Genomic DNA, 20,137 nt, shown 5'->3' on the forward strand with positions numbered 1-20,137 from the left:
ACAAATAAAGTTTGTTTTTAAGCATTTACACGATAACATCGTCACTGTTCGTTATTTGAGCGTTATTTCATTGTAAAATGTTAATTACTTGTGTAAATATCAATTTGTTCTATTGACGTACAAGATGTTAACGGGCGGGATGAACAAAATTTTTTCGAAATGTTCGTAAACATTGAAATCGTAAGTAAAAATTTGTTCGTGATGTACAGACTGTGCGGGTCGGGGATCGCGTTGACCCCTGTAACTGGCTTAAAAATATCACTCAGTCGGCCTGAAAACTTCAATATTTCAAAAATATATTATTTCAATCGAAAGGTACTTCAGAAACACAATGAATGTATACGTATACACAAGGTATGGTTTAATATCAAAATGTGTATGGAGCGGAAGAAATAGCGATTTCATATAAGCAACATCTCCCTTTTAAAGAAAATCATTGAGAGGTGAGTTTGTTTACATGAAATCGCTTTTTCCTCCGACTTGTATGGTTAGACCCAATCTGGTTTATACATTCATTGCAAAAACAGGCTGAAAAAGAAGAAGAAATGTACTTCGAAAAAAAAAACGTTCAGCTCTACCGTGACGTTGTCTTATCAATAACATCTAGTTATATTACTTAAAAAATTGAAGAGAAAATCCACAGTTCTTTCGCGTCTTCACTTATTACAATACACATTACGAAATCGCTCTAATGATATTTTTCTGTAATATCATTTCCGCTCACATGGCGAGGTAGTTAAATTCAGAAATTTATTTATAACACTCGATTTGTTTTGAGTTATGGTTGGATTAAGTGGCTTAAGAGGGGCACACACTGACAGATCCATCTATCGGGGGTCGGTAAAAGAACATCAATTTTCGTATGAATAAAATCTATTACTTTTCACATGTGAATTTTAATTATTTAGCATTTTGGTACAGTTCCATTACAGGCAATGAAAATAGTTAAATTAAGATCATTCTGATCATCATTGCACTGGGAGCAAACGCTAGAAAAAATCACTTTTTTATCAGATATTTTCCCCTTTTAACTGAATTTTACTTTACAATAGAATAAAGAAAACATTTTTGCACCAGAATCACAAATTAATCTCTTGAAATAACTCTTATTATTAAAAATAATTAATAAAAACACAAATCGAAAAATATCAGCATCATTTTGGTATGAATTCATAGGCGATTTTCGAGTTCGAAACGTGTTCGATATTGTCTGCGTCGCACATTTCGATTTGTGTTTTTATTAATTTTATTTAAGTATTGATTCAGCTGCAATTTTTTTTCTTAATTTGATTGTAAATTAAAATTCAGTGATAAAATGCACAATATCTGATAAAAATCTGATAAAAGTCTTTTTTATCGAATTCGATAAAAAAGACTTTTAGCATGCGTTAGGAAAATAACTATTGTACGACTTTCTTCTCAATATTTTTAAACATTCAAAAAGATTGTCGAGAGACTCTCAGGAGGCTGTAAGGTTTTAGACCCGTACGAAGTACTGGGGTCTTATAGGTTTACGCATATGTTTGTAACACGTCGAATTGGACTCCCTGAGTAAGTGGAAACCTATTGTGGTTGTACATAGCTGCTAAATCAGCGAAAAAAAAAGTCCGTCTGTCTGTCCGTTCTCTAACTTGAGTAAAAACACATCCGATTTCTAAAATTCTTTTTTTCCCCGTTTGGTAATGTCAAATGACAGGCTAAGTTCGAAGATGAGTGATTTTGGATCGACCCCTCCCGAGCTGGGACCCAACAAGTGCTTTACGGTTTTTCGAAGATATCTCCGGACATTTAAACTCTACATTTATAAGTGATACGTCAAATAATAGTATGTTGTGTTACACGTATTGTAATGAGATTTTTTCAGCACACGACCCAATTTTCTTGGGTCTAGTGCTGAAAAAATCAACATTACAATACTTGTAACACAACATACTATTACTCATCTGTTGTGGACGGTATATTTTAGGCAATTTGGCGAGTTGTACCTAGAACAAAGTGAGGGCGCCAAGCGAAAATGCCTAAAATAAACCGTCCACATTAGATGCGTATACAACTTTTTATGCTTTTATGCCCAAGACATGAAAATTTTTTGTAATTAAAATGTTTTCCCGCAAATTCTAAATTTAACTATTTTCCAAGGTAAATATAGTGAGGAGGTAATGTCATCCAGACGCGCGGTGTAACACATAAGCTCGATGCCAGTGACATCTTTTTTTTAATGGTTGACTATGATTTACTTGTGTTTTCACAAAATATTTTTGCTATCTCACAACAGATGGCTCGAGTTTCTATTCCTTTTTTTGTTTTTAACGAAGGGAAGGGATGGCGTTTGTATCGAGCTTTCGTGCTACCGCACGTCTGATTCGGTTATATATGACATTACCTCACTATATTTACCTTGCTATTTTCATTGCCTGTTAGTACCAAAACACAAGCCAAAATACTATATATAATAATAAATAAAATTCACTGGTGAAAACTGGTAGACTTTTTCATACGAAAATTGATGTTTTTACCGACGCCCGATAGATGGATCTTTTAAACTGTGCGCCATTCTTAAACAGAAACAGATCATTTTCGAAATTAAAATTTCAACATTTGTACAGCTTTCGTGCTAGTTCCTCGTAACATTCCTAATTTCACAAAATTGTTTGCTAGATCATTTCGGCCGATTGCTGGATGCCGTTATTCCAGTACGAAGAGTGATATGCAAGAATTCTACAAGGGCAAGAATATTTTCATCACAGGAAGCAGCGGTTTTATGGGAAAAGTAAGATTGTTGTTATTTGTAAATCTCAGTGAGACAGACTCACTGGAACCAGTTTTGATTTTACACAAAAAAAAGGTTCTACTGGAAAAGATATTGGCATCATTTCCTGACGTTGGCCATGTCTACGTCTTGATTAGGGGAAAGAAAAATCAAACTTTTAGCGATCGTCTTCAAAAGTTGTGCAGTGAACCAATCTTTACGAAATATAAACGTGTCGACGCCAAAAACCTTTCCAAAATCGTTGGCATCGAAGGTCATTTTGGGGATCATGGACTGAACATATCTGAAAAAGATCGAAAAACACTCACCGAGCAAGTTAATATCATTTTCCATGTTGCAGCTACTGTCCGCTTTGAGGAGCGCCTAGATATTCCAATGAAATCTATTTTCATCGGAACCAAATCCATGTTGTCGCTAGCCAATGACCTAAAGCAGTTGTCCAGTTTTGTCTATGTTTCAACGGCCTATTCGAATTCCAACCTATTGATGCCAGATGAAAAGGTTTACGATATGAAAACAGATGGCGATACTATATTGTCACTATACGAACATAATACCAAAGAGGATGTGGACAAAATCGTTCGCGAAAAATATTTCGATGGTCGTCCGAACACATATTGCTTCACTAAAGCGATCACTGAACAATACATTCAGAAATACTATCGTCATTTGCCAGTTACAATAGCACGACCATCGGCCGTCGCTGGGGCTCTTTATGAACCTGAACCCGGATATTGTGACAGTCCTGGAGCTATCAGCTTTGGCATCATTTATCAAGGTATGTAAATCGTTCGCAACCCAACTTTACTACGTTGCAACTCGTTGGCTGTTTTCACAAACTCCAAAAGGTGTCAGGTGTCAAAATTTGGCTATGCCAATTTTCAGACGCACATATCAATGAAGGCAGACTGGTGTGAAAAACGTAATAATATATCTAACCAACACAAGTGCATTGATCTAACACTCATTTTCAACTTCATACCACCAGGCTGTTGCTCCAGACTATCTTTTTGCGATAAGTCAAAGCAGCAAGCTGGGGTCAAGTTAAAATCTTTGTAAAATGGTGAACACAAAGTTTGATTTTGTAGAGCAATCTTATTGTATGTAAACTTGCCGAAGACTGTAACAAGACTGACCACAAGAGCACAAGACTCTTGTGCAAGTATATGTGTCGCTACGTTGTTATACAAACACGTGATGGTGATAAATCTCGTTCAACAATCTTAATTCGGAATTAATACAGTAAAGTTTGAAAGCATTTGATATTAACGTCCTAGGTACTACTTCCCGAGGGGTGATGCACTTCCATTTAATCCATTAAATCCATTTAATCCAAAAAAAAAAAAATTAGTTTTACCGAAATAATTAATTACCTGAAGAATTTGTAAAGTAATTGCGAAAAATAGATTTGCACGATCCCCAGCTCGTTTAAGTACTCGTGAGGTATAGGAAAAAATTTTTTGTTAAAAATGGTACAGTGAACGGCATCTCAAATGTCTCACTGTCAAATTTTTCTGAGAATTTTATTGTGTCATTGCAAATTCACAATGACATTCTCTGAAAAAAATGACAGTGAGACATTTGAGATGCCGTTCACTGTGTTAAATTTATTTAATCCATTTAATCCACTTTACACCAAAAACTCCTAAAAGTGAATTTTTTCGCTCTTTAACATTGTAGTATGAGTTGTAGTACGTGGTTCGATCAAAATCAACAATTTTTAAGACTTTTACAGTATTTGGTAAAAAGAACTTTTTTCCTATTTAATCCATTTAATCCAATTTTTATTCCATTTAATCCATTAAATCCATTTAATACCATTTAATCCATTTAATCTAGAAGTGAGTCACCCCTCGCTACTTCCACATTGATCCTGCTAGATCACAAGTATCCGTCATTTCACACACTACGTAAAGGATCACTCAAGTTCATAAAGTGCACTTCTTGGTTGCACTTCTGTTTTTGTCTTGACCGTAACTTACCACATTAGCCTAAGGCTCATCTTCACACTTACCCGTTGGATTGGATTGGATTGGATTAGATGGGAAGGGGGTTAGCCCAGCACCTAAGCCTCTAGTGGGCCTGTTGTGCTATTGCACAAGTCACTTGATCATATGAATTGCGATTTTTCATCATATCTCTTCGGACTCAGATAGCTCACAAATCGACCGTGTAAACGTCCCATACGTTGTGAATTCTCTGAGCCACGAGTAGTATGCGAAGACCACAACCATCACTAATGACTCATGCATTTTCCCAATGAGCGACTAGTCGATCATAGATGGCGCTTATCCTACAGTCTGTTGTATATTGTGAATATTGACATTATGTCAATATGGCGTGATTGTTGCGAAGAAATCGAATATTGTATTTCTTTGAAATTTGCGACTTTGTTACGGTCGTACAGCCATTAGATAACTAATAGCGAGTGCTTAATCACCAAGTGATTAGAATAAAACCAGGCAAGCATTTTTGCACCGGGAGTCGAACCCGGGACCTCTTGGGTATGAGTCCTATGCTCTACCGATTGAGCTACCTGGACCTTACACACTTACCACACTTACCCGTTTCGCACATTTTAATCAATGCATTAAAATATATAACAGGACTCGGTGTATGTCGGTATTTCCCGTTCAAGGAGGCAGCCCTAGTAGATATTGTTCCTGTAGATATTGCGATCAACAGCTTGTTGATAGTTGCACGTGAAGTTGGATTGCAAGCCGTTCCCGTTACAAATGTCTACAATGTTTCGTCTACATGGCATTGGCCACTTACAATGAAACAGGTCATCGATTGTAAGCTGAAAGCATTTATGAGATCACCACCCGCTACAGCATTACGACCGTTCTCGCGTAGAACGACGGAAGTTTCTCAATTCGAAGGGAAGCTGATCAATTACTTTTCGGAAATGCTCGTTGCTATCATAACGGATACGATAGCGAAGATTCGTGGAAAAAACAGTCGAGTGGTGAGACTAACTCGATTTACTCAGTCGATAAGGGATGAACAAGCCGATTTCTTTAAAAAATCGTGGGCTTTCCCCAGGAAAAATATGGATGATGCAGTTGCTCGGTTATCGGAAAGAGATCGAGAATTGTTTCCAGCGATTCCGATTGTCAAGTGCAATGACGAATACTTTTACCGCTATTGGATGTCATTGCGTGAAATGGTGATTGGAGAGAAGCCAGATAACATCGATGAAGCACATAGGCAGCAAAAAAGGTATAACGTAGCGATGCACGCCATTCGTGGCATTGATTGAAACTATTTACTATATACGTGACCTTTTCAGACTTGCAATTCGATTGGTAGCTCTTCCCTTTGTTACGGTCACAACATTTGTAATGATGATAACTGGAGTATATTATTTTTGAGATAATTTGTAATTTGCAGTGTTTTTACGTAAGGTTTTCGTTTGTCAATAAATTTAAAAAAAAACCGAAACCTCATTGAAAATAATTAATTTTTTGATTTTTCTTTATTATAACATACTTTGGTTACTTTAGTTTCAACTTTATACTAGATTATAAAGTGGTCAGCTATTTTTTAGCTTTTCATACTTTTAAAATATAGTTTTTGTTAATAAAATTGTTGTTTTGCTTGGTCAGTAATTCAACATTGAGAAAGTGTTGTATTGCTTTGACTTGACCAAAATTGTTGAAAAAATTTCTTTTATTCAACGAAGGGCGAACGAAACGTTTTACCGTTTACAATCATAGTGCGGACGAACAACAGGACAAAACAATGCTGATTTCGGCGTATCATCAGTGCACCTATGTCTTAGTGTTTTGCACGAAGACAATGGTGCAAAACATTGAGGTGAAACGATCGGTTTTAATGTTTTGCCCCATTGTCTTCGTGCAAAACATTAAAAGAAATCGATATATTTAATCGATATCATTAAAAGATGATACCAGAAAGTAATTTGTCTCGCGATGACTATGTGCATATCAGCACGACACAAACTGAAGTGAGCAATCGCTTCAATTGTACGAGCATTATATACACTTTTTCGTCATTTGTTAGGACTCTCTGTTTTTTTGTGCTATATCTCTTGCGTCGAAAATTTGATAGTTGTCAGCTTTGAATTTTTCAAATCGCGTACCACAATTTCGAATTTTTTTTTTTTAAATCTTTATAATTAATTAAATATGGTACAAACGTGCTTCACAACGGGATGTACCTAGCCCAAGAACGGCATGTGCAATTTTACTCGTGTTGAAATTGGGCATAGCGCAATTACGAAAGCCCGTACGAAGTACCTCTCAAATAAAACCAAAAATTTACGACATTGACAAATGAAATAAAAACTAGCAAAATCGGATGAGATTTACTCGATTTATGTGCAAAAAACACTTAGGGCCGAGTAGCAGCCTTATCCCAATGAACTAATTCTAAAACTTTGTCCACAACACGCTATTCGGTGTGCAAGTACCTGACAGATAAAACAAAAATAATAGAAATCGGATAAATTTTACTTCATTTTTACCGATTTATATCGTTTTTATTAAAATCCAATATGGCCGCCGGCAGCCATTTTGTTAGGAGGCCGGATATAGCAAGGCTGTATACTTTGGGGAGGTCACGCAGACCGCCATTTTATTAGATACGTGGGAACACACCACTTCTGATGACTTTACATATACAAAAAATTCACCACATCATCAAGACGACGAGAATCATCAGAGTAGGTGAATTTTTGTATGAAATCGGCCATTTTATCATCAACTGTGGTGTGTAACCCGCGTATCTGTATCTGCGTGACCTCCCCAAGTATACAGCCTTGGGAAATAGTACGACCGCATTGCATTCGTTAATACCTTTCAAACAAAATAAAATTCAAGAAATTCGGTCAAAGTTTAATGGAGATATTGGCAAAAAAACACCACCTTCTTCACTGTATGGCCGAGTAGCCGAATACGAGCTCACTCTAAGGGACCTAGCGCACGCTATGGTGAATCGAATTTCATAAACTTGTTTGGTACAGTCAATACCTATCTAATAAAGCAAAAATAATCGAAATCTGTTCAAATTTAGCTGACCTATGTGGGAAAACTGCTTGGCACCCGTTGCCTGGTTCACACTAAGGGCTCTAACTCACGAGTCGGTCATCCGAATTTTAAAAACTTTTTTCCGATTGGTATTGTGAATACCTTTTGTTTGACGTATCACTTACAACTGTAGCATTAAAATGTCTGGAGATATCATTGAAAAACCCTAAATCGCTTGTGGGATATGGGGCCCCAGCTCGGGAGGGGTTGACTCAAAATCTCCCATCTTCGAACTTATCCTTTCTTTTGACACTACCAAACGGGGAACAAAAGAATTATCAAAAAAAGTTGTTTACAGCCTTGAGAAAGGCGGAATATTTTTTTTGGAAATTCCTAAGAAATCAACATCCAATTTCAGCATTTTTTGGAACAATTTAGTGATTTTGCTTTGCTTCAAATATAGACATTTCCTGGTTACTTCAAGTGGTTCAAAAAACTTTTTAGTCAGAATTTCCAGTTTATTTGTTTTCTTAACAAATAATTCAAAAATTACCCCGCTTTGCAAAGTTTGCTGTGTTTAGTTAGCTCACAAAATTGTGGTATGCGATGGTACTGCCAGTGGTCGAACTTTTGATCTATAAGAACTATGGAGTTAAAAGATCGCTTTCTTTTACTTTATTAAAACCTTCACAAGACGACAATCCCATCATATCAAATCTATTAGTTCCTTCTTTCGATGCAAGCATTTTCAAGACATTTCTTTTGATAATTATATATATAATTATATTAAACTTTGTTGTAGTTTGTATTAAATTCCATTTTGTCCATAAAGGACGTCCGCGATTTTTTAAGAATTTTAGACACCCCCTTCCCCCTGTCCGCGATTTTACACTACAAACTTGTATGTCGGTCACACTTTCCCAGACCCCTCTCCCCCAAGCGCGAACGTCCTTTATGGACGACCCCAAAGAATATACAGAACACGCGAATTCAAAGCAGATGTTAGTTCTACCTGCAAAATTTCAAAAAAAAATTGATTCTGTTTCATTGTATTGAGTCACAAACCGGTTTATTTCTAAATAATTTAATTCGATTTAATCAGATTTATAACCTGTGTAATTTAGTGTCAATGAAAAATTAAAGATTTATCATCAGAAAAATTAACTCATCATCAACGCTTCAACGCCGTAAGAATGTAAGTACGTCCGATGAGAACTTCTAAACATATAAGAATCTTCCAAATTTTTTAGTTCTTGCACTAAATTTACCTTTCTTTTTTATGTCTCTAACAACCAATTCCTTTCAGAAAATTAGTGTCTACACTAAAAGTACGATTCTCAAAAACATCCTATTTGCAATTGTTAAAAAAGCGCTCGATTTCCATGTCATCTCACTTTAGGCAAGCAATTTTGAGTTTCTGAGATGGACAATTATGCTATGATTTCCATTGTTCAACAAGCTTCATATCGGACTACAATAGAAAACTCAGCAAAATTGTCGATGTCAGCAATGCAAAATTGCTCATGTGTTTTCAGTTTTAGTCAAAAATATTCAAAAACTCATCAGAAAACTTATATTACAGCATCTGTGATAACAACCTTGATCGGCAACCGCAACTTTAACACGTGCCACAGAATATTATGTTCAAATTTATAGTTGCGTTGTAAATAATAAAATTCTATTTGATCAGGCTGCGAAAATGAATGCGAAGAACTCTTCGCTCATGTCAATTAAGAGTGATATCGCCAAATCTTGAACCAATTTTGGTGAAAATGAATACCATGGTTCGGCGATCCGGGCAAGCTATAGCTCGTTTGAATCGTCTTTCAATTCTGAGAAATAGGGATCTTTTACTTTTTCTGTTAGTTTCACATTTTCGGAGTGAACACGTGAAAGTAATAGCATGTCAATGGGTCGTGAAAACAGTTTTTCGGTGATAGCTCGAAATAGAAATCTTTCTAAAATGTGAAATGTTGTAGGAATATAGGCCTCTGACAGACCTTCAAAACGAGTATAATCATCGGTAAGGACAGCCACCCGTTCTGGACTTATGACTCAAAAAATGGTGAATGTTTGGACAGTGCTGCTGGTTTGCAACAGAATTTTTCCGCGGAACTGACTATAGGGTGTTGTGTTGTAGCTGGACTTACCCTCTTTCGTTCCACGTATAGTACACCCCAGAAAAATTGTGTTGCAAGCCACAAAGTTATTCGAAGTAAAATGTCGCTCCAGTAGACCCATATTTTTCATTGTTTTCAACTTGTTTTTGGTCGTCAAACAGGAGGGAGCGATGAAAATGTAATAAGCGGAATCAAAATTACATGTTCAGCACAAAATTATTCTGAACCGTGCGATCATTGGCCTTGAAAATGTTGCTTTCCTCCTACTTCGTAGTAGGTGGAAAACATCATTTATTTGACTTCGTAAAAATATCAGGAACTCAATTGCTTTCACCGAATATGGGCTTATTGTAAAGCAGAGATGCGCATCGTGGATGAAATCTGACAATTCGTATGTCCTTCGAACAAACCTATAAGATTCACATTTCGCACAATTTTTTTTTATTATTATAAAAGATTTGTTCATCAATTGGCTTATAAAATACCATTTCAAAAACTATGCTGACAAAGATAAAAAAAGCAATACAATGAATCCAAAGCACGAGAAACGCGTATACGGGTGATGATTAAGTCTCATCAGCATTCCATTCATCCGCCAAGGACTTATTCCTGTTACGAAAAACTGCACGAGAGTCACTGCTTTCGACTACTTGAATAATTTTTTCGAATTCTCTGCAGATAGAGGAAACAAATACGATATGATTCAAACATGTCGGACAAAATCGAAGCGATTCTACGATTCAGCAGGTCGTATAAAAAGAATATACGGCTCTGCTTCCGCCTATGGGAGAGACGATCAAGTCCCAAGATCTTCCTTCATAAGGTGGTAGCTAGAAATCGGTAGTCCGTTAGATCGATCGCCTGAGTACGAACAAAACGAATTTTTCTGGATCGATTCTATTTAATTGCTAAGCGTCTTAGATGAAGGGCTCCAAACTACGGCGGCGTACTCGAGGTGGGATCTGACGTGTGCTCTGAAGATGCTCGTTAGACATCTTACATATCTAAAATCGGCACAGATTCTTTTGAGAAAACCCAACATCGAATAAGCCTTGGCAACTTTGTTGTCAATATGAGCCTTGAAATTTAGCTGATGGTCCATGAGAACGCCGAGATCAGTTACTTCGCTGATTCTCGAAACATTTTGGCCACCGATTGAATAGTCGAAGATGACGGTAACTCTGATGCGATAATAGGACATGACCTTGCATTTGTCCACATTGATAGACATGTGATTTCTTGTGCACCAATCAGAAAACGCGTAGATATCCATCTTTAGATCGATAGCATCTCCCGGCTTGTTGATAACATAGTGAACTTAAGGTCGTCCGCGTAGAGCTTTTCACTATAACATGTAGGCGTCGAAAATTTGATAGTTGTCAGCTTTGAATTTTTCAAATCGCGTACCACTATTTCGAAATTTTTTTTGAAATCTTTATAATTAATTAAATATGGTACAAACGTGCTTCACAACGGGATGTACCTAGCCCAAGAACGGCATGTGCAAATTTACTGAAAGTGTTCGTGTTGAAATTGGGCATAGCGCAATCACGAAAGCCCGTACGAAGTACCTCTCAAATTAAACCAACAATTTACGACATTATTTAAGGAACCCAATTTTTTTTGCCAATTTTCGGTATTCAATTACATTTCAAATGAAATAAAAACTAGCAAAATCGGATGAGATTTACTCGATTTATGTGCAAAAAACACTTAGGGCCGAGTAGCAGCCTTATCCCAATGACCTAATTCTAAAACTTTGTCCACAACACGCTATTCGGTGTGCAAGTACCTGACAGATAAAACAAAAATAATAGAAATCGGATAAATTTTACTTCATTTTTACCGATTTATATCGTTTTTATTAAAATCCAATATGGCCGCCGGCAGCCATTTTGTTAGGAGGCCGGAAATAGTACGACCGCATTGCATTCGTTAATACCTTTTAAACAAAAAAAAATCAAGAAATTCGGTCAAAGTTTAATGGTTTATTGGCAAAAAAACACCACCTTCTTCACTGTATGGCCGAGTAGCCGAATATGAGTTCACTCTAAGGGACCTAGCGCACGCTATGGTGAATCGAATTTCATAAACTTGTTTGGTACAGTCAATACCTATCTAATAAAGCAAAAATAATCAAAATCTGTTCAAATTTAGCTGACCTATGTGGGAAAACTGCTTGGCGCCCGTTGCCTGGTTCACACTAAGGGCTCTAACTCACGAGTCGGTCATCCGAATTTTAAACACTTTTTTTTCCGATTGGTATTGTGAATACCATTCGTTTGACGTATCACTTACAATTGTAGCATTAAAATGTCTGGAGATATCATTGAAAAACCCTAATTCGCTTATGGGGCCCCAGCTCGGGAGTGGTTGATCCAAAATCTCCCATCTTCAAACTTATCCTTTCTTTTGACACTACCAAACGGGGAACAAAAGAATTTTCAAAAAAAGTTGTTTACAGCCTTGAGAAAGGCGGAATATTTTTTTTTGAAATTTCTAAGAAATCAACATCCAATTTCAGAATTTTTGGAACAATTTAGTGATTTTGCTTTGCTTCAAATATAGACATTTCCCGGTTACTTCAAGTGGTTCAAAAAACTTTTTAGTCAGATTTTCCAGTTTATTTGTTCTCTTAAGGTAGGTGCTATTGGCAGGCGCCTGCCAATAGTGAAAATATTATTAAAGAGGCTATTGGCAGGCGCCTGCACATAGTCCAGCACCTCTGCGCCTGCTAATAGTGTATTTTAATATGCTGGACTTAAATTTAAGACAAAATAATTAATAATATTTCTCAGTAATAGAAAGTTTGTGAAATTCTCAGCAAAAAAAAAGTTTTATACTAGATTAACGAAGATGACAGTAAAACTTGAATGCTACAGACGCTGTGATCAATTCAGAGATGGCATAACTTGTCCTTTCGAAACCCTGTATTTATCTGGCAGTACTTTTTTCCGTGTCGCTTTTTCCCGTTATTTGTCGTTTCGGTCAGTTTTCAGCTAAGTGTTATTGAGAAATTTTTAAAGTATTCGGGAAACAAAATGAATGGTCTCGCTGTTGGCACAGAATTTGACGACTGGCAGAGCTTGCTGGTGACAAAGAAGCTTTATGAAGAAGCTAGCAAGACCATACTTACAGTGAGTACATCACACAAATTGAAAACGACCGATGCTGTGTCGAAAGTCTGTATTTACGACCGGGTGGAATTCGGTTGTAAAGCTGGTGCTGAACGAAAAACCCGAAGCACAAGATCGCGAGAATCGTCTACGTACAAGATGGGTTGTACTGTGAAGGTATAATAAGCCTAATAATTGTTTCTCATTAACAACAATAAAGTAAATCAAAATGTAGGTCAGAGTGACATTCAACGGAACAAAACTCGTTGTTAAAGAGTCAAATTTGGTCCATACCAATCATTTGCTCAATCAACAAGTATACGATCACTATCCTGAGAATGTTCGTCTCAACGAAGATGAGATAGCATTAGCTGAGAAGATGGTGAAAGTTGATGGGAATAAGAAGAAAGTGAAAATGTTTCTCCAAAACGAAAGAGGCGCTAACGGCAAGCCGGTTCTACTGAAGAGCATACACGATATTCAGACCAAAAGCAATTCGCTTTTACACGCAGGACCAGGGTCTGTACTCGAAAAGCTGTACGACGGCCTCACATCAATTCCAAACGCAAGAGTTCGTTTTATTTCGGATTCAAATGGTGAATTTGTTGGTAAGTGGAAGCTACACTTTATGTGCGTGTGAAATGTGAAAACAATTTTGTAAATCTTTAGGAATTTTCTACCAAGATGAAAGAATGGCCAAAGTATTCGAAAAGTTTCCAGAAGTCGTTCTCTATGACGCCACTCATAAGCTAAACAATCATCAGTTGCCACTGTTTTTACAGTTATGTATCGATGGGAACGGTGAAACTGAAATTGCGAGTCTCTACATCTGTCGGAGTGAATCGCGGGAAGGTATTGGAGCCATGATAGACGTATTCAAAGAGTTTAATGCAAACGCTCACCTCACCAAAATCTTTATTGGCGACAAGGACTTCGCTGACCGGTCCATTTATACCGAAAAATATCCCGACGCTGTCTTGCAGATATGCTTGTACCATGTGCTGTTGGTGTTCCACAGAGAAATCACGACAAACAAAAGAGACATAACACCGGATCAGAGATTACACGTATTGGAGATTTTGCAGCAGATCGTTTACTCCCAAACAAGTGAACAATACGATGCACTTTATAAGCAATTATGCGAGTTGACTTTGAAAGAAGTCAGTAGATACTACAATGAGAACTGGCATCCGATAAGGGATGAGTGGACGTTACATGGACGCAACTAAATAACCTCCATACAAACAACACATACCCTCCGAGCAGAGTGAGACGAATTTGACGCACATCTCGACCATTATTCCCCGTAGAGTGTGTGGTGTTTGTATGGAGGTTATTTAGACGCAACAAATGCGCAAATTTTCTTACGAGCACCAACAACCGCACAGAACGAGTAAATCGAACATTAAAACAAATCGGCAGCAGATACTCTAATCTGTTAGTTTTCTTCGAGAACATCAGTACATCAGTTGCCGTAATGTCATCAGAAAAAGATATTAAGGCTGTTCGATCGACAATGCGGTTGAACAGAAAACGTTTAGATGATCCTGCATTACAACGGTGGGTGTACAATGCATATACCTGAAATGGAGTTCTAGAATAATTTTTGTCTTGATTTAGGTACCATGAGTTCCTGACACCGTTCGTGTTTAAGAAAGTGGAAGAACAATTCGAGCTTTCACACACTGTACGAATAGACTTACAACAAATAACCGAAACCACGTTCGAGACACAGAATGGCTTTGTTGTGAATAAGGAATCGTGTTCCTGTACTTTCTTCTCGGCGATGCGGGTACCATGCAGGCATATTTTCAGATTGCTGCAAATGCAAGGTTGCGACTTATTTGAGCCGACATTGTGTCTGGAACGGTGGACAAAGGCGTACTAAAACGCATCACATCCTTCCTTAAATGATGTCGAACAACGAACGCTACCACAACCAGTTTCATTGCAACGGATTCGCGTACCAGACGAAATTTCGAAATATAAAAAATCTGCCAATTTAACCAAAGACATCAAGAACATCGCTGCCAAGGTCGAAAGGATCCGGGCAAACCATTATTGACACGAAGAAGAAGCCCATTGTTGATTTGAAGAGAAAATCAACTGTAAACGTGGACAACGTTCCAGCAAAAAAGAAATTTATTGATTTGAGCGTGTCGGAGCAATCGATCAAAATTGTTCAGTGGTTGACCAACAAACCCGCATCGGAAATCGAACGAAGAAAGGTCACATATAGTGACCTCATTCAAGACAGCAATGTTTTCAATCGGTTACGAAACGATGGCGAAACGATGAATGGTCTGAAGAATTTCGTCGATAAGAAATGTTTCCAATATTTGACCGACGAAATGAAGCGTTTGAAAAATTTAATTTGGGGCTGCTCAAAATGCAAAATAAATTTGACTGGCGATCAAATTATGTGTGCGGGATGCCTTGACTGGTATCATTACAATTGCAGTAAGGGTTCGAATAGTGGTGGGGATGCATCATTCGATTAATGTGTGAAGACTGCAATCGCACATAAAATAAAATTCTTTTTTCTTTTCTTTATTGATCGGAAGTCTCTCACGTACATAACACAGAAACGATTGAATTGTAATTTTTTTTTAAGCAAATATACGTGAAGTTAAAAATTTACTGTCGGTGTTGTTTATTACACTTAAAATGTACAAAAACGGAGGAAGAAATAGGGGAACCAATGTTTTTTCGAAGTAACGCCTGCCAATAGCGTAAATATTACAACAAGAACTATTGGCAGGCGCCTGCCAATAGTCACTTCGTTCTCTTAATAAATAATTCAAAAATTACCCCGCTTTGCGAAGTTTGCTGTGTTTAGTTAGCTCACAAAATTGTGGTATGCGATTGCACTGCCAGTGGTCGAACTTTTGATCTATAAGAACTATAGAGTTAAAAGATCGCTTTCTTTTACTTTATTAAAACCTTCACAAGACGACAATCCCATCATATCAAATCTATCAGTTCCTTCTTTCGATGCAATCATTTTCAAGACATTTCTTTTGATAATTATAATAAACTTTGTTGTAGTTTGTATCAAATTCGAAGAAGACTCAAATTTTTATTTTTAATTGTCCATAAAGGACGTCCGCGATTTTTTAAGAATTTTAGACACCCCCTTCCCCCTGTCCGCGATTTTACACTACAAACTTGTATGTCGGTCACACTTTCCCAGACCCCTCTCTCCTAAGCGCGAACGTCCTTTATGGACGACCCCAAAGAATATACAAAACACGCGAATTCAAAGCAGTTGTTAGTTCTACCTGCAAAATTTCAAAAAAAAATTGATTCTGTTTGATTGTATTGAGTCACAAACCTGTTTATTTCTAAATAATTTAATTCTATTTAATCAGATTTATAACCTGTGTAATTTAGTGTCAATTAAAAATTAAAGATTTATCATCAGAAAAATTAACTCATCATCAACGCTTCAACGCCGTAAGAATGTAAGTACGTCCGATGAGAACTTCTAAACATATAAGAATCTTCCAAATTTTTTAGTTCTTGCACTAAATTTACCTTTCTTTTTTATGTCTCTAACAACCAATTCCTTTCAGAAAATTAGTGTCTACACTAAAAGTACGATTCTCAAAAACATCCTATTTGCAATTGTTAAAAAAGCGCTCGATTTCCATGTCATCTCACTTTAGGCAAGCAATTTTGAGTTTCTGAGATGGACAATTATGCTATGATTTCCATTGTTCAACAAGCTTCATATCGGACTACAATAGAAAACTCAGCAAAATTGTCGATGTCAGCAATGCAAAATTGCTCATGTGTTTTCAGTTTTAGTCAAAAATATTCAAAAACTCATCAGAAAACTTATATTACAGCATCTGTGATAACAACCTTGATCGGCAACCGCAACTTTAACACGTGCCACAGAATATTATGTTCAAATTTATAGTTGCGTTGTAAATAATAAAATTCTATTTGATCAGGCTGCGAAAATGAATGCGAAGAACTCTTCGCTCATGTCAATTAAGAGTGATATCGCCAAATCTTGAACCAATTTTGGTGAAAATGAATACCATGGTTCGGCGATCCGGGCAAGCTATAGCTCGTTTGAATCGTCTTTCAATTCTGAGAAATAGGGATCTTTTACTTTTTCTGTTAGTTTCACATTTTCGGAGTGAACACGTGAAAGTAATAGCATGTCAATGGGTCGTGAAAACAGTTTTTCGGTGATAGCTCGAAATAGAAATCTTTCTAAAATGTGAAATGTTGTAGGAATATAGGCCTCTGACAGACCTTCAAAACGAGTATAATCATCGGTAAGGACAGCCACCCCACCCGTTCTGGACTTATGACTCAAAAAATGGTGAATGTTTGGACAGTGCTGCTGGCTTGCAACAGAACTTTTCCGCGGAACTGACTATAGGGTGTTGTAGCTGGACTTACCCACTTTCGTTCCACGTATAATACACCCCAGAAAAATTGTGTCGCAAGCCACAAAGTTGGTCGAAGTAAAATGTCGCTCCAGTAGACCCATATTTTTCATTGTTTTCAACTTGTTTTGGTCGTCAAACAGGAGGGAGCGATGAAAATGTAATAAGCGGAATCAAAATTACATGTTCAGCACAAAATTGTTCTGAACCGTGCGATCATTGGCCTTGAAAATGTTGCTTTCCTCCTACTTCGTAGTAGGTGGAAAACATCATTTATTTGACTTCATAAAAATATCAGGAACTCAATTGCTTTCACCGAATATGGGCTTATTGTAAAGCAGAGATGCGCATCGTTCATGTACAGTCAATAAATGGTCACCCAAGATGTAATTTGTACTTCACAAGAGGTCACAACCGTTCCCAGCTATTGAAAATGTATGAAAAATCGAGTTTTTTCACAAAATTGTTTTAAGAATACATAGCTTAAGACCTTAACTAAAAGCAGCTAAAATCTCCACAGAAAAATAATTTCGGATCGCTGAGCCGTTGTTTTGAAATTGGTTCAAGTTTTGGCGATATCACTCTTAATAATGTAGAAATAAGCATAAAGATTTGGGACGGAACACCAACGAAATTTGCTATAAAAAACGCGCACTTGCTTCGAAATAATCATTCAGTAACCAGTGTTGAAAGAAAAATGAGCATTAAGTACTTCATTGCTGTAGGACTCTTAATCGGGGTAACTAATTATAAAATAATAGTTTTGGTCCATACCACGAAGACTAAAAGAACTTATTTCATCTTACAGTTTTTAACATTCAAAAGTATCGACATATTATACAATTCTTATTTCTCCAACTTCTCTCATTTCTCCATAACGAGTATATGGAGAAATGATAGAAGTAAGCAAAATAAGAAATGTATAATATGTCGATACTTTTGAATGTTAAAAACTGTAACAGATCATCTTCAAGTTCTTTTGAAATACCAGCCACGAACAAAACATTTAACGAAAAGAGAGTCAGGCTCTATCGTAACTTGAAGATGATTTTGGAAATTGATTTTTGAAGAACAATCATTTTGACGAAAAAGTTTTATTTTCCAAAGTTTTAATGAGAAAGAAGCCAGGTGTGATTGTACACAGAGGTGTCGGGGAATCTCGCACACGCGAATCATAGTATGCGTCCTTTTACGACATGTACCAAAAAGTCATGATTGTGAGAGATTTACCCCTCTACCTTCATACAGAGTATATCTATTCCACTTACAACACCGACTCAGTCTGAACTTACACCAAAATTGCCATAAACCTTTGTGAACCACCGTTTCATTCAGTGGAAACTTAATTTTTTTTTAATAATTTCAACAGGTCGTAACTACTTCTAAAGTCACATGCGAAACCACATGTGAGCCCTCAACAACCACATGTGGACTCTTAATCACCACACCCAAACCTACATGCACAACGACGACACCGAAACCCACAACCAAACCTCCACCTTGTTGGAAAGCAGGTGTTGACGAACACGTTGGAAAATGCAAAGCGGCACTAAAATTCTTCGTTGGGCCGACGTACAAAACAGCAAAATCTATTCTCGACGCATTTTTATGCTTGATACCCAAATTGGAATCTTCGACGAAAACCCGGTCACTCATTATATCGTCTAAGGCCGTGGAAATACTGGAAACTATTAGTATCATGACCGAAGTTGGTAATTCACCAAGTGGTGTTTTGAATGGGTTTAAGAGTGTGCTTCATATCGTATTGGACAACTATAGAACTATTGTCTCAAGTTTAGATACTGACATTGGTATCAGTACATCAGCCGTAACTGATGCCATAACAGATCTAGAAGCTTCACTTTATCAAATCATTGCTGATTACGAAAATGCATCTCTTCTTCAAATTGGTGGCGATGAGAACATCGATTACAAACAGGTTCTGTGCAGCGTTCAAAAATTAACGAACGCCGTTGCTTACACAGCTGAAGCAGCGCTTAAAAATTGCGAAAATGATGCTAATGTCGGTGATTCCATCTACATTTTGATGTTGATTTTCGAACATCTTGTAATCATTGCTCACGCAACCAATGTTTCCATCGCGGCCGAATTGAATGTACGTTGCGGAGATATCTCAAATTCTGGAAGACAGGGTTTGAAGGTGATCGATAATCTATTGAACGGCATCACCAAAACCTTGAATGCAGTGGTGAACACTGTATTCGAAGCTATAGTTTCGGTAGTCGAGGCCATTGTTGATCTTGCTCAAACACTCAATGCTGTATTGAAGTCCGTCTTCGGTTTAGTGGAAAATGTGACGAAAAATCTCACAAAAACGGTTACTAGTTCCTTGACAGGTGTTACAAGCATTTTAAAAATAGGAAAATAGTTTTTGTTTTTTTTTTTCAAAACTGGCGTTTGCTGATAAAATATCTATTTTAAAATAAAAACATCTTTGAGCTAAATTGATTTATTTTGTGCATTCCATTGTTTAAATTAAATAAAAGCGCATCCGATCACGGTCTATTTTTAATTTATCAAATGGCATTTTCGACGCAATTATTTTTGCGTGTCAAAGCTGTAAGCGTCCCCCCCACCGATATCAGTTCTTTTATAAGTGGATAAAGAGACTTGCGTCACACTCCTGCTGTAAGTGGTTTTTGGGCGATATCAGTTCTTTCGTAAGTATTTCGTCATCTTTTCGATTGAATTTCTATTAAAACATAGGGCTTGC

The 20,137-nt window shown here is 37.0% G+C and overlaps 2 protein-coding genes across 2 annotated transcripts; both read left to right on the forward strand.

Moving 5' to 3' along the window:
- The first annotated feature begins 651 nt into the window (after positions 1 to 651).
- LOC119072428 (putative fatty acyl-CoA reductase CG5065) lies at positions 652 to 6,227 on the forward strand. The gene is made up of 5 exons (XM_037177643.1): positions 652 to 732; positions 2,659 to 2,770; positions 2,846 to 3,548; positions 5,377 to 5,992; positions 6,063 to 6,227. The coding sequence occupies exons 1-5, from the start codon at positions 692 to 694 to the stop codon at positions 6,142 to 6,144; spliced, it is 1,554 nt and encodes a 517-aa protein (XP_037033538.1). The 5' UTR covers positions 652 to 691; the 3' UTR covers positions 6,145 to 6,227.
- Positions 6,228 to 18,050: 11,823 nt separating this feature from the next.
- LOC119072429 lies at positions 18,051 to 19,851 on the forward strand. Its single transcript, XM_037177644.1, has 2 exons — positions 18,051 to 18,142; positions 18,773 to 19,851. Exons 1-2 carry the CDS (start codon positions 18,101 to 18,103, stop codon positions 19,790 to 19,792), a joined length of 1,062 nt encoding a protein of 353 aa, XP_037033539.1. The 5' UTR covers positions 18,051 to 18,100; the 3' UTR covers positions 19,793 to 19,851.
- The last annotated feature ends 286 nt before the right edge of the window (positions 19,852 to 20,137 follow it).

Source organism: Bradysia coprophila (genome assembly GCF_014529535.1).
Source record: "Bradysia coprophila strain Holo2 chromosome IV unlocalized genomic scaffold, BU_Bcop_v1 contig_81, whole genome shotgun sequence".
In the NCBI taxonomy this organism is placed as follows: Eukaryota; Metazoa; Arthropoda; class Insecta; order Diptera; family Sciaridae; genus Bradysia; species Bradysia coprophila.

Bases quoted from the DNA above. Each gene is read 5' to 3' on its own strand.
- LOC119072428 (XM_037177643.1), top strand. From the start codon at position 692: ATGATATTTTTCTGTAATATCATTTCCGCTCACATGGCGAG. The intron at 2,771-2,845 runs GTAAGATTGTTG...CACAAAAAAAAG, and splicing joins GCAGCGGTTTTATGGGAAAA to GTTCTACTGGAAAAGATATT. The intron at 5,993-6,062 runs GTATAACGTAGC...TGACCTTTTCAG, and splicing joins GCACATAGGCAGCAAAAAAG to ACTTGCAATTCGATTGGTAG.
- LOC119072429 (XM_037177644.1), top strand. From the start codon at position 18,101: ATGAGCATTAAGTACTTCATTGCTGTAGGACTCTTAATCGGG. The intron at 18,143-18,772 runs GTAACTAATTAT...TAATTTCAACAG, and splicing joins CTGTAGGACTCTTAATCGGG to GTCGTAACTACTTCTAAAGT.